The sequence below is a fragment of the Cetorhinus maximus genome, chromosome 10 (genome assembly GCF_964194155.1).
Source record: "Cetorhinus maximus chromosome 10, sCetMax3.hap1.1, whole genome shotgun sequence".
Lineage (NCBI taxonomy): Eukaryota > Metazoa > Chordata > Chondrichthyes > Lamniformes > Cetorhinidae > Cetorhinus > Cetorhinus maximus.
Genome location: NC_135888.1, coordinates 118,720,988 through 118,733,562, shown reverse-complemented (window position 1 = coordinate 118,733,562; position 12,575 = coordinate 118,720,988). Strand labels below are relative to the sequence as shown.

The 12,575-nt window shown below is 43.3% G+C and overlaps 1 protein-coding gene across 5 annotated transcripts in view; it reads left to right on the top strand.

Annotated features, from left to right (window-relative positions):
* The window catches only part of LOC144685974 (teneurin-2-like), a 555,228-nt gene that overhangs the window by 369,016 nt on the left and 173,637 nt on the right, over positions 1-12,575 (top strand). For all 5 annotated transcript variants that reach the window (XM_078551059.1, XM_078551058.1, XM_078551057.1 and 2 more), the window contains one exon: positions 894-1,099. In XM_078551059.1, coding sequence (XP_078407185.1) covers positions 894-1,099 — 206 coding nt within the window. The remainder of the gene's footprint in view (positions 1-893; positions 1,100-12,575) is intronic.

The following is a 12,575-nucleotide window of genomic DNA, read 5'->3' as shown; positions in this document are numbered from 1 at the left end:
TACGTCAACTCTCCATGCAGTAACTAAGAGAAGTTTATGATTCAGTTGCACATTTGCCTTTTCAATTCATCCAGATTTCACCAAGTTTATTTCATTTAGGCCCCTTCTAGCCCACAGAGAAGGGAGATTTTCACCTGATCCAGTTCAAGCTAAATTGGAACACACATTTCCAGGGGTAGAAAGCTAGTATCCTAATGACAACCATATCTAGTCTTCAAGTGATAATCCCCTTCAATCGGAAATAACAGGAAATTGATCTCAACCCCACTTTCCTTTCTTCTCCCTGCCTGTTTTCTTCAGGAACATATTCAGTTACTCCTTGAGCCTAATTCTAATATTTCCTTCAATGGCCTCTCCTAATACCTCACGTATTAGGTAATTTTTACCTAACTCACCTGACGGCATCAGATCAGCCGCCTATTTTATACCCTGCCCAGCAGAAAATAAAATCAGGTGGAGTGTAAAGCAGAAGGCCAACCAGATCAACCTCCTCAGTTTCTCACCAGGTGGGTTAGGTTCATACCCGCAACCCCAACCCCATAAATGTGTATTACCTTCTTGTGTTGACTAATTCTGTCAGAGCTCCCCATTTTCAAATTATCTTCAAAATGTGAAGGGAGAATGTGTACTCTGCACAAGTTACAACCTATTCTCGCCCCTCAGCCCCAGATGTTGAAGGTAGCAATCACTTCACTACTATCAATTTCCGCATTTAGGCTGTTATCCGTCTCATACTTTGCCGGTAAAAGGTAAGGCCAGGACAATAGAGAAAACAGATCTGTGTGAATGCAGTGGTGATCCTCTTATATCTGCAGTTCCTTGTTCTTCTGCTGCTAACCTGTCAAATATATGTGCTGGATGTTACTCCCGTTTTCCACTCCTTATTTCCATAGGGACAGTCGCTGTTAAAAACAGCAGCATTGATTTGGGAGACGTGGATATTGGCCGAAGGGTGTCACAGGAAGTACCTCCAGGAGTCTTTTGGAGATCCCAGTTATATATCGAGCGGCCACAGTTCGTCAAGTTTAATGTTTCTCTGGGAAAGGATGCACTTTTTGGTTTATACATAAGGAAAGGGCTTCGTCCTTCACACACTCAGGTAAGGATGCTGATGAAAGTGTCAAAATTTCATGTTGCAATTTATTCTATTTTTTTTGGTTGTTGTTGTTTGAAGAAGAGTTGTTATTGAAATTTCTGAATTCATAATGGCAGACCTGAGTGACGATAGTGCGTGACACTGAGGAAACAGTGACAGAGAATGCATTTGGTGCTGTGGGAACAGTGGTTGGGAGCTTGTTTGCTTTTGTCAGGATAATGGTGAGGAATACGCTTGCTAATTTTGGAACAGTGGTGTGAAGCAAGCTCACGCCTCTGTGCACAGTGGTAACGGGTACTTATGAGAGTCAGGATAATAGTGAGGAGTGCATTTAGTGGAAAGGAACACACTTGCTAGCCTCAGAATAACAGAAGAGTTCACTTGCTGCAGTGGGAAAAGTGAAGAGGAGCTCATTTGCGTATAAAGACACTGGCGAAGAACACATTTGCTGCGGGCATACTGATGAAGATCAAGGCAATTGTGGGAATAATGATGAACAGCATGCCCGCTGTTCTCAGGACAGTTAAAGGAGTGTGCTTGCTGTGGGGCCAATAACGTTTGCTGATCTTGGTAGTGGTAAGGAGGATCTTTGCTGCAAAGAACTATCATGAGGTGCTTGCTTGCTGCCGTGGAAGCAATGATAAAGTGTGCACTTGCTGCTCACAGGACATGTACAAGCACTTGCTGCAGGGACACTGATGAGGAGAATGCTTGCAGCCACCGGGCTTGTCATGAAGCACTTGCTTGCTGTCGTGGGAACAGTGGATGTTTGCTGACAGACAAACGACAAATGGAAGCTGTCTCACTTTGTCAGGAGGAGGCTAGAAGAGTGCAGTCATTTCTGTCACTATGTTCTGCAACTTTAGAAAGGAAACAAGCCACCATTTAGTGTGACATTCTGGCATTATTGCATGAACGCATGGGTGAAGCTTTAAATGTGTGAGTATTCAACTCAATAAATGAGATCTGACAAGACTACTCATTACACATAAATAATGTCTTGCTCTTCTGCACCACAGAATCTCAGTCCTGAAAACTGTTATAAATCCAGTTGTTTGCTTAAAAATCCAGCAACTCTTAGAAGCTGCAGATTAAGGTTTCATTAAGGTACCTCTCAAAGGTGTTCTAACATATAATAGGGGTAAGGAGAGAGTGCGAAGAGGACCCTGGGGCAGGCAATCAGCAGCACCTAGAGGAGAGTGCGAGAGGAGTAGCCTAAGCCAGGCAGTCAGCAGCACCTAACCACCTAGCATCACAGGAGAAACATAAGTTAATTGGTTGGTGAGAAACTACTGTTAGGGAGTGTCATCAAGTAGCCGAGAATTAGAAAAACAGAAGCAAAAAGGAAATGGGTGACCGCCAGACAGTCCAAGGAAATTAGGCAGGTAATGTAGGAATCCCCTGGGGTCCCGCTCACCAATTGGTTTTCCATTTTGGATACCGGTAAGGGCGTTGGTTCCTCGAAGGAGTGCGGTCAGAGCCAAGTTTGTGACACCGCAGGCAGATCTGCTGTACAAGAGAGGAGAAAGAAGAGGGAAAGAGCAGAATTAATAGGGGATTCATTAGTTAGGGGAACAGACAGATGTTTCTGTGGCCATAGACGTGACTCCAGGATGGTATGCTGCCTCCCTGGTGCCAGGGTCAAGGATGTCACGGAGCGGCTGCAGGACATTCTTCTGGGGGAGGGTGATCAGCCAGAGGTCATCGTCCACCTTGGTGGCAATGACTTAGGTAGGAAAGGGGATGAGATCCTGAAATCAGACTTTAGGGAGCTAGGGAGGAGATTGAAAAGCAGGACTTCTAAAGCAGTAATCTCAGGATTACTCCCACATTCAAGCAAGTATAGAAATATGAAAATTGAGTGATTGAACACGTGTCTGGAAAGCTGGTGTAGGAGGGAGGGCGTCAGATTTCTGAGGCATTGGGACTGGTCCTGGGGGAGGGGGGACCTGTCCAAGCCAGACAGTCTACGACCGAACAGGACTAGAATGAATATCCTCACAGGGAGATTTGCTAGTTCTGCTGCGGGGAGTTTAAACTAGATTGGCAAGGGCGACGGGAACCTGAGAACAAATTCAGAGCAGGGAACAGGAGATGGAGATTTAGTGAGTGACTCTGAAAGAGGCAGCACAGGTTAAAAAGTGTACAGCACAGGAATTTGGCAGTGTTAAAAGGTATGTAAATGCAAGATGCATAGTAAATAAAGCTGATGAGCTGAGGGCACAGATAGACACATGGAAGCACAATATCATTGCTATAATGGAAACTTGACTTAAGGAGGGGCAAAAATTACAGCTGAACATGCCTGGATATAGAGTTTTCAGGCAGAATAGGGAGGGGGATAAAAATGGTGGGGGTATAGCATTACTGGTTAAAGAAATAATTACAGCTGTGAGAAGGGATGAGATACCAAATGAAGCATCAAATGAGGTCATATGAGCTCAGAAATAAAAAAAGGGGCAGCCACACTGCTAGGAGTGTAGTATAAACCCCCAAATAGTGGAAGGGAGTTAGAAGAGCAAATACGTAGACAGATTTCTGAGTGCAAAAACAATAGGGCAGTAATCACTGGGCACTTCAACAACCCTAATATCAATTGGGATACGATGAATGTGAAAGGCACTGAAGGTGCAAAATTCTTGAACTGCAGTCAAGAGAAATTTTTTAACCAGCACGTAACAAGCCCAATGAGAGGGGGTGCAATCAATTCTCAATTTAGTCTTAGGAAATAAAGCTGGGCAAGTGGATGAAGTAGCAGTGGGGGACCATTTTGGAGATAGTGACAAAAATATAGTTAGATTTAGCATCATTATGGAAAAGGACAAAGATAGAACTGGAGTAAAAGTTCTAAACTGGGGGAAGACACACTTTACAAAGCTGAGGGGTGAGCTGGCGAGAGTGGACTGGATACAGCTATTAGAAGGAAAAGCTGTGTCAAATCAGTGGGAGGCATTCAAAGGTGAGATTCTATGGGCACAGTGTAGACATGTCCCCACAAACAAAAAGGGTGGTACTGCCAAATCTAGAGCCCTCTGGTTATCCAGAAGCATACAAGTCAAGTTAAGGCAGAAAGAGAAAGCTTATGACAGTCACAAAAGACCTAATACTGTAGAAAGCCTAGAGGAGTATAGAAAGTGCAGGGGTGAAGTAAAAATGGAAATTAGCAAAGTAAAGAGAGGATACAATAAAATATTGGCAGGTAAAATCAAAGAAAATCCTAAAATATTTTACCAGCACTTTAAGAGCAAGAGAATAACTAATGAAAAGATAAGGCCTATCAGAGATGTACATGGTAACGTGTGGATTGATGTAGATGTGGGCAGGGTACTTTGTTCCTGCCATCACTAAGGAGAGGGATGATGCAGACATTCTAGTTAAAGAGGAGGAGTGTGAAATATTAGACACAATAAACATAGTGAGAGAGGGAGTACTAGACAGACTGGCATCCTTGAAGGTGGATAAATCACCAGGACTAGATGGATTGTATCCCAGGCTGTTGCAGGAGGCCAAGGAGGAAATAGCAAATGCTAAAATGAGGATCATTTTCCAATACTCAATAGATGCAGGCGAGGTCCCAGAGGATTGGAGGTCTGCAAACGTTGTACCATTATTTAAAAATGGTGCGAGGGATAGGCCAGAAAATTATAGGCTGGTCAGTCTGACTTCAGTGGTGGGCAAATTATTGGAAACAAATGTGAGAGACAGGATAAACTGTCATTTAGAAAGACACAGGTTGATCAGGGATAGCCAGCATGGTTTTGTTAGGGGAAGATTCTAACTTAATAGAATTTTTTTGAGCAAGTAATAAGGAGGATTGATGAGGGTAGTGCAGTGGATGTCGGGCAGAATTTTTTGCTGAGCATGCAGGCGTGTGCCCGACCCACTCGAGCGTGAAATAGCGCATGATGACGTCAGGCGAGCATCCCGACGTCATCGCGCACTCGCACGATATTTCAGTCGGTGGGCACATGCTAAACCCGTAGGCACGCCTGCCAACAATTAAGAGGGCAATTAAGCCCATTAACGGCGCAATTAACAGAGATTTCTCGTTGCCCATCCAATGTTATGGTTAGCGGGAATGCAGATAGGCCAGGTGGCTTGTGCGTTTTTCAGGAAATCTCATTACGGGCGAGATGAGGTTTCCGTTATTAAATAAAAAATAAAATAAAACTGTAAGGACATAATTTTCAACATTTATATGTTCAGGTGACTGATTCTGATGCGTGGATATTTTTTTCTGCATTTTAAACTCTATCATCATTGCTCTTAAATTCTTCAGCTCCCGGAGGCAGCTCTCTGCCTTAAGGAAGCTATCATTCCGCGCTCCCCCACACCCATGCTTATGTCAGTGCCCGCCCTCATCACGTCCCCACCACGGCAGCGCTGAGCATTTCAGCGCCCCTTTCACGCTGGCTGGCCGATAATTGGTCAGTCAGTGTGAAATCGCGATTCTGCCCATTGTCTAGATGGATTTCAGTAAGGCATTTGGCAAGGTCCCACATGGCAGACTAGTCAGGAAAGTGAGATCTTATGAGGTACAGGGGAAAGTGGCAGGTTGAATCCAAAATTGGCTCAGGGACAGGAAACAAAAGGTAATAGTCGATGGATGGGTTTGCGAATGGAAAACGGCTTCCACTGGTGTTCCACAGGGCTCAGTGTTGGGGCCCTTGCTGTTTGTTGTATATATTAATGATGTAGACTTAAATGTGGGAGGCATGATTGGGAAATTTGCAGATGACACAAAAATTGGCCATGTGGTTGATAGTGAAGGTGATAGCTGTTGTCTCTAGAATGATATCAATGGTTTGGTTGAGTGGACAGAGAAGTGGCAAATGGAATTCAATCTGGAAAAGTGTGAGGTAATGCATTTGGGGAGAGCAAAAAAGCAAGGGAATAATCAATAAATGGGATGTTATTGAGAGGGGTTGAGGAAATGAGAGACCTTGGAGCGCATGTCCACATGTCCTTGAAGGGGGCAGGGCAAGTGGACAAGGTGGTCAAGAAAACATATGGAATGCTTTCTTTATTGGGTGAGGTATTGATTACAAAAGCAGGGATGTAATGATGGAACTGAATAAATGCTGGCTAGGCCACAGATGGAATTTTGTGTACAGTTCTGGCCACCACATTACAGGAAGGACATAACTGATCTGGAGAGAGTACAGAGGGGATTTACAGGAATGTTGCCAGGGCAACTATGAGGAGAGATTGGACAGGCTATGGTTGTTTTCCTTAGAACAGAGGAGGCTAAGGAGTGACCTAATAGAGGTGTACAAAATTATGAGGGGCCTAGATAGGGTAGACAGGAAAGACTTGTTTCCCCTAACTGAGGGGTCAATTATCAGGGGGCAGAGATTTAAGGTGATTGGTGGAAGGATTAGAGGACCTGAGGAAAATATTTTTCACCCAGAGTGTGGTGGGGTCCGGAATTCACTACCTGAATTGGTGGTTGGGGCTGAAACGCTCAACTCATTTAAAAGGTACCTGGATCTGCATCTGAATTGCTGTAACCTGCAAGGCTATGGACCAGGTCCTGGAAAGTGAGATTAAAATGAGCAGCTAGTTTCTTTTTTCTGTTTTTGGCCGGTTGCAGACACGATGGGCTGAATGTCCTCTCCCTGCACTGTAACTTTTCTATGGTTTCTAGGAGTGTCAGCCCAAGGAGAGATTTGTAAACATGGGGAGGGAGACAGAACAAAATGTTTTAATCAAAACAATAGAAGGTGTGTTTGAACACTTTACAATAAAAAAGATAGACTCACATTTACATAACACCTTGCTTCGCCTCAGGATATCCCAAAGCACTTTACAGCTAAGGAAGCACTTTTGACATCCAGTCACCATTGTACTATAGATATGCAGCAGCAAATTCATGCACAGTAAGCCACCACAAACAGTTGTGTGATAGTGACCAAATAATCTGGTTTTGGTTGTTGATTGTGCTAATACTGCAGGCTGGAAAGCCTATTGTATATCTAAGCCCTTCATCTTCTCCACGCTTCTATAAAGCACTAACTCCTGCAGAGGCACAGGTCCACATCTGCTGGAACTCTTCTGGTGCTTTGAGGTGACATTCTTCATGTGCGAGTGTAACCCTAGACAGTGAACACTGACAGCATGTTCCCACAAAGGGCCCATCACAGCTGAGCCCAATTTTGTGCAACATTAACATCAGGACATGCACTTGCAATGATCTAGGATGATAGCCCAACATATCACATGGTGGCTGAGCAAAAGCAGGCAAAACAAGGGAAAAGATATTTGCTCGCTTTATCCATTAATTTCTATTAAGCATACTCTGTCCAGTAATCTGTCCTGAGAGAGTTTGTGAAAATCTGTGTGCAAAATTGATGCTTGCAAGGAGCCATGCCCATTAAACACCTATCCGTCTGTTACATTTCAGGCTTTATGTAGATATTTCACAGATACTCTACAACAACAACTTGTGTCTATATCACAGGAGTGTTATTAGTCAAAGTTTGCCACAAAAGCTTGGACAACGAGGTAGTTTTTAAGGAGCACCTAAAGAAAGAGAGAAAGGTGAAGGGGCAGGGAGGTTCAGTGAAGGAATTATAAAGCATCTGTCCTAGACAGCACAAGACTGCCACTAGTGGGACAAGGAAACTCAGGATGCACAAGAGGCCAGATCTGGAGGATGCAGAGGTCTCAGAAGGCTGTAGTGCTAGAGAAGGTTACAGAGATTAGGCATGGAGGGATTTGTACAGAGGGATGTCTCCTTGACCACCTAATCCATCTGTCCTGCTATCTTCAGGAATGTGGGGATATACACTCCAAGGTTCTTTGTTCCTCAACACTTCTCAAAATCCTACTATTTATTGTGCACTCCCTTGCCTTAAGTTTGTCCTCTCCAAATACATTACCTCATACTTCTCTGGATTGAATCCCATTTGCCACGTTTTGCCCACCTGCCTAGTCCTTTGATAACTTCCTGCAGTCTACATCTTTTTCATCCCTATCAACCACATGGCCATATCATTTGCAAGCTTCTTTATCATGCCCCCCCGACATTTAAGCCTAAACAATTGACACATTTCACAAACAGCAAGGGTCTTAGTACTGAGCCCTGCAAAAGCCTGCAAGAAACAGCTTTCCAGTCACAAAAACACCTGTTGACCATAACCCTTTGTTCCTGCCACTGAGCCAATTTTTGATCCAACTTGCCATTTTCCCTCAGACTCCATGAGCTGTTAATTTACTGATTGGTCTTGAAAAAAGCCTTGCTAAAATTCATGTAGACTACATCACATATGCTCATTAAACCTCCTTGTTGCCTCCTCAAAAAATTCAATCTAGTTAGTCAGACACAAATCCATGCTGACTGTCCTAGATTAATCAGCACCTTTCTAAGTGAAAACTTATACTTTCAGAATTTTTTCCAATAAATTGGCCACCACCGAGGTTAGGCTGACTGACCTGTAATTACTCAAGCTCACCCTTTCTCCCTTTTTGAATAACATTATGATGTTAGCAGTCCCCTTGCACCCTGCCTGTAGCCAGAGGATTAGAAAATGATAGAGCCTCTGCTATTTCTTGCCTTGCTTCCCTTAGCAGCCTGGGATATATTTCACCCAGGCCTGGTGATTTATCTACTTTCATGGATGCTAAGCACCGTAATATGTCCTCCCTCATTCTGTTTATCTCGTACAATATTTCGCATTCTTCCTCCTTAATTACAATGTCTGCTATATCCCTCGTTTTTTGTGCAAATGGATGCAAAGTGTTCATTAAGAACCAGGCCCACGTCTTCTGCACAAACAAGTCACCTCTTTGGTCTCGAATCAGTCATATACTTCTCTTAGTTATCCTCTTGCTCTTTTAGTATTTATAAAACATCTTTGGGTTTTCCTTTGTATTTTGTAGGTTTTAGGGAGCAGAAGAATAAACAAGTGATGAGATGGATTAGATTATGAACAACCAAACAAGTTTAATGGAAATAACAAATAAACAGTCGCAATAGACTATACCGCAACCTAAACAGCTTTTGCAGAACTTTTAGCTCGCCCTCCTTCCTTTGGTACAACATTTTTTTAAAAATCCTCCTCATAATACTAACCCTAGAGTGTAAATTTTATTTTTGGTTAAGAAAAACAGCATAATGTAGATGCTGGAAAACTGAAATAAAACAGAAAATGCTGGAACCAGTCAAGTAGTATTTGTAAAGAAAGGAAATGGTGACATTACAAGCATAGCACTTTGTCAGAATTGATTCCAGTCCTGACAAAGGCCAATGTCTGAAACATCAATATTTTCCTTTCTTTACTGTAGTTTTTACACTTGGCTGTTTGTAATGGCCCACAATGCTCATGAGACCATCTGCACAAGAGCTACATTATATTGATATACCGCGTGAACTTGGATTATTCTGTCTGTGATAAACTTCTCATCTCCTTTGTAGCTGAAAACTAGGGTACAGGAAAACAAAAAAGGTACCTTGTACAGTTGAATCAAGTTTAACAAATTCATGCAATAGTTTCCTAAATTTTCCCCTGCGCAACACCCCAGTCCATTTGCATGTGTTGCCAAGTACTTCACATTAATTTGAGTATGTAGCCTGAGTTTGGATTTGTCTACATGCTTTACCAGCACAATATATTCACCGAGAAGTAACGACCTAGAAATTTGTTTTGGTCTGTTGTCAGGCCTGTAATGTTCTATACACGAGGAGTACATTCTATAAAGCAGAGGTCCCAGGCTGTCACCTGAAACTGTACCTCAGACTTCATCAGCGTATCTGCAATGAACTGCAGGTGTCTGCCACACCTCCAGTGGAAGCTTGCCAGTGGCGACAGCCTTCGAAGGCCTGGGTGTGTGGGGGGCTGAGGTGGGGGGAAAAACAGGAGTTGGGGGGCTAGAAGGTGCCTGGAGTGGTGCACCTCCTGGATCCACATGAAGATAAGTTTAGAAAAAATAAACGATGCTTTTTTGTTGGAAGCCCTGATTATACCTCAGAAAATGCAGGGGAAGCCAGAGCAAAGCATGCCCAGCACATGCTCCACTCAGCCCTGACCAATTTAGGAGAAGGGTTCTGAAACAGGTGTTAAACCACCCATTAACATAAACGAGGTGCCCAATATTTGTTTTAGGTAGCCTGAGTATTGCTGGACTTGATGTATGGTCGGACATTAGGCGCCCTTTGAATGTAGAACATGACTTTGCAAAATTATTACATTTTTCCCCTTATCACATCCCAACAAAATTGACAAACAGGGTCCAATTTCCCTGCCAATGCCTTTGATGTGACATTTTGCTAATCACGCTTTAATGTGCATCTTCCCAACCAGGAAACAAGCCTTAAGTAACCAAATTTAAAGTGACCCATCACATCTCATGGATACTAGAAATATAGAATATTTCTTATGAGTTAAATTGTGACGAATCCCATACCTCCAGTGGAAGGGGCCTTCTCTTTCAATCCAGACTACCTCTTCAGGCCAGAAATGTGTGAAAGAGGTGTGCCATCTCCAACAAACATTCCTAATAATGGACCACCAGCTTCTCAAACTCTACTATATATTTCTTAATCCCTTGTCACAAATTCCTCCACATTATTTTCTTTTGTCAAAGTTAATATAAGACCATATCCACTTCCTTCCATCCCCTCTGTGTATTGGGCCTTTGGGCAAGATGCAACATAGGCTGAGAGATGTTGAGAGAATTGAGGAGGTAATTGAGTAGAACCTGTAAAATGGGCTGCAGGAGGAAATAAAACTTAGACATTGTCAGCATAGTGCAGTCAGACCACAGTACAACAAATTGGTGGGATTGGATTCTTCTTATCAGATAGTCAGGCTTCTCTATTGACTACCATGGACTTTCTAATAGGAAAAGAGAAGGCTGAGGCATAAAGAGGTCTTTAAAATAATGAAGGAGGTTGATAGGGTTGACGTAGAGAAGATGCTTCCGTTTGTGAGTAAATCCAAAACCAGGTCCATAAAAATAAGATAGTTCCAAATAAATCCAAGGAATTCAAGAGAAACACATCTACTCAGAGACTGATGAGAATGTGGAACTCTCTACCGCATGGAGTACTTGAGGTAAATAGCACAGATGCATAGGCCGGAATTTTACATTCGGCACGCCCGACACGCCGGAGCATAAAATGGCGTGCGATGACATTGGGCGTGTGTCAACGTCACCACGCATCATCGCGATATTTCGTTTGGGCGGGTGCATGCGTGTCCACCGATAATTGAAAGGCCTATTAAGGCCATTAAGGACCTAATTAACTTGAATTTTACGCTGCCCGTCTAACCTTACGGTTGGCGGCGGCAAAAAGGCCAAGCAGCATTTACATTTTTTAGTAAACGTCACCCACAAGCGGGACGAGGTTTCCTAAAGTTATTACAAGTTAAACAAAAACTTTCCTTTGAAATTAAAAACATGTCCCATCTCATGTGACACAGTCACATGAGGGGGCATGTTTCATTGAATTTTTATTGTATTTAATAATTTTTTTTACAAAGCGCCTCAATCTCCCCGAGGCAGCTCCATGCCTCAGGGAGATTGAAGCGCTCTTTCGCACGCATGCACGACCTGCGCGCTACACCAGACCCCCCTTCCTCCCCAGGCCTGCATAGGTAGCACTCAGCGCTACTGCTCGTGATCCACACAGGGCGGGCCTTAATTGGCACAGGTGGCATTCAGCTGCCGGACTGTCCCGCCCGACTGCTCCCGCTGAGCCCGCCCAACGCGGGAAAAATTCAGGCCATAGATGCATTTAAGGGGAAGCTCGAAAACTAAATGAGCGTGAAAGAAATTGAAGGGTATGTCAAAAGGGTAAGATGTCGTAAATAGAATGATAGGAAGCTTGTGTGGGGTATAGATCTATACGTCTAAATGGCCTGTTTCTATGCTATAAATATGATGTTCTATAAAAGCCCCAGGTTTAATTCTTTGTCTGACCTAATCACATAGGTATTAGTGGTAGCACTCTTGGTTCAGAGTCAAAAGACTGTGGGTTCAAAATCCAACTCCAGGGATTTGAGCAAGTAACTAAGACTGACACTCCAGCGCAGTACTAAGGCAGTGCTGCACTGTCAGAGGTACCACCTTAAGATGAGGTGCTAAACTAAGACATTGTTTATCCTCTTGGATCTGATGCCACTATTTTGAAGGAAAAACAGCAGAGCTCTCCTCGGTGTCCTGGCCAATATTTACCCCTCATTCAACATCACAAAAACAGATTATCTGGTCATTATCACATTGTTCTCTATGGGATCTTATCATGTGCAAATTGGCTGTTGCGTTTCACTGCATCATGACCGTAACTATACTTCAAAAGTACTTCATTGATTGGAAAGTGTTTTAAGACATCTTTAGGTCAAAAATGGCACTACATAAATGCATGTTCTCTTTCTTACCCTTCATCTCACCCAGGTGGCTGTAGGAGTGAAAGGAGTACAACAACTGCTTTGTTCTATTTTTTCTGTCCCTGTCTGTAGGGATCCCTTTGGTTTCC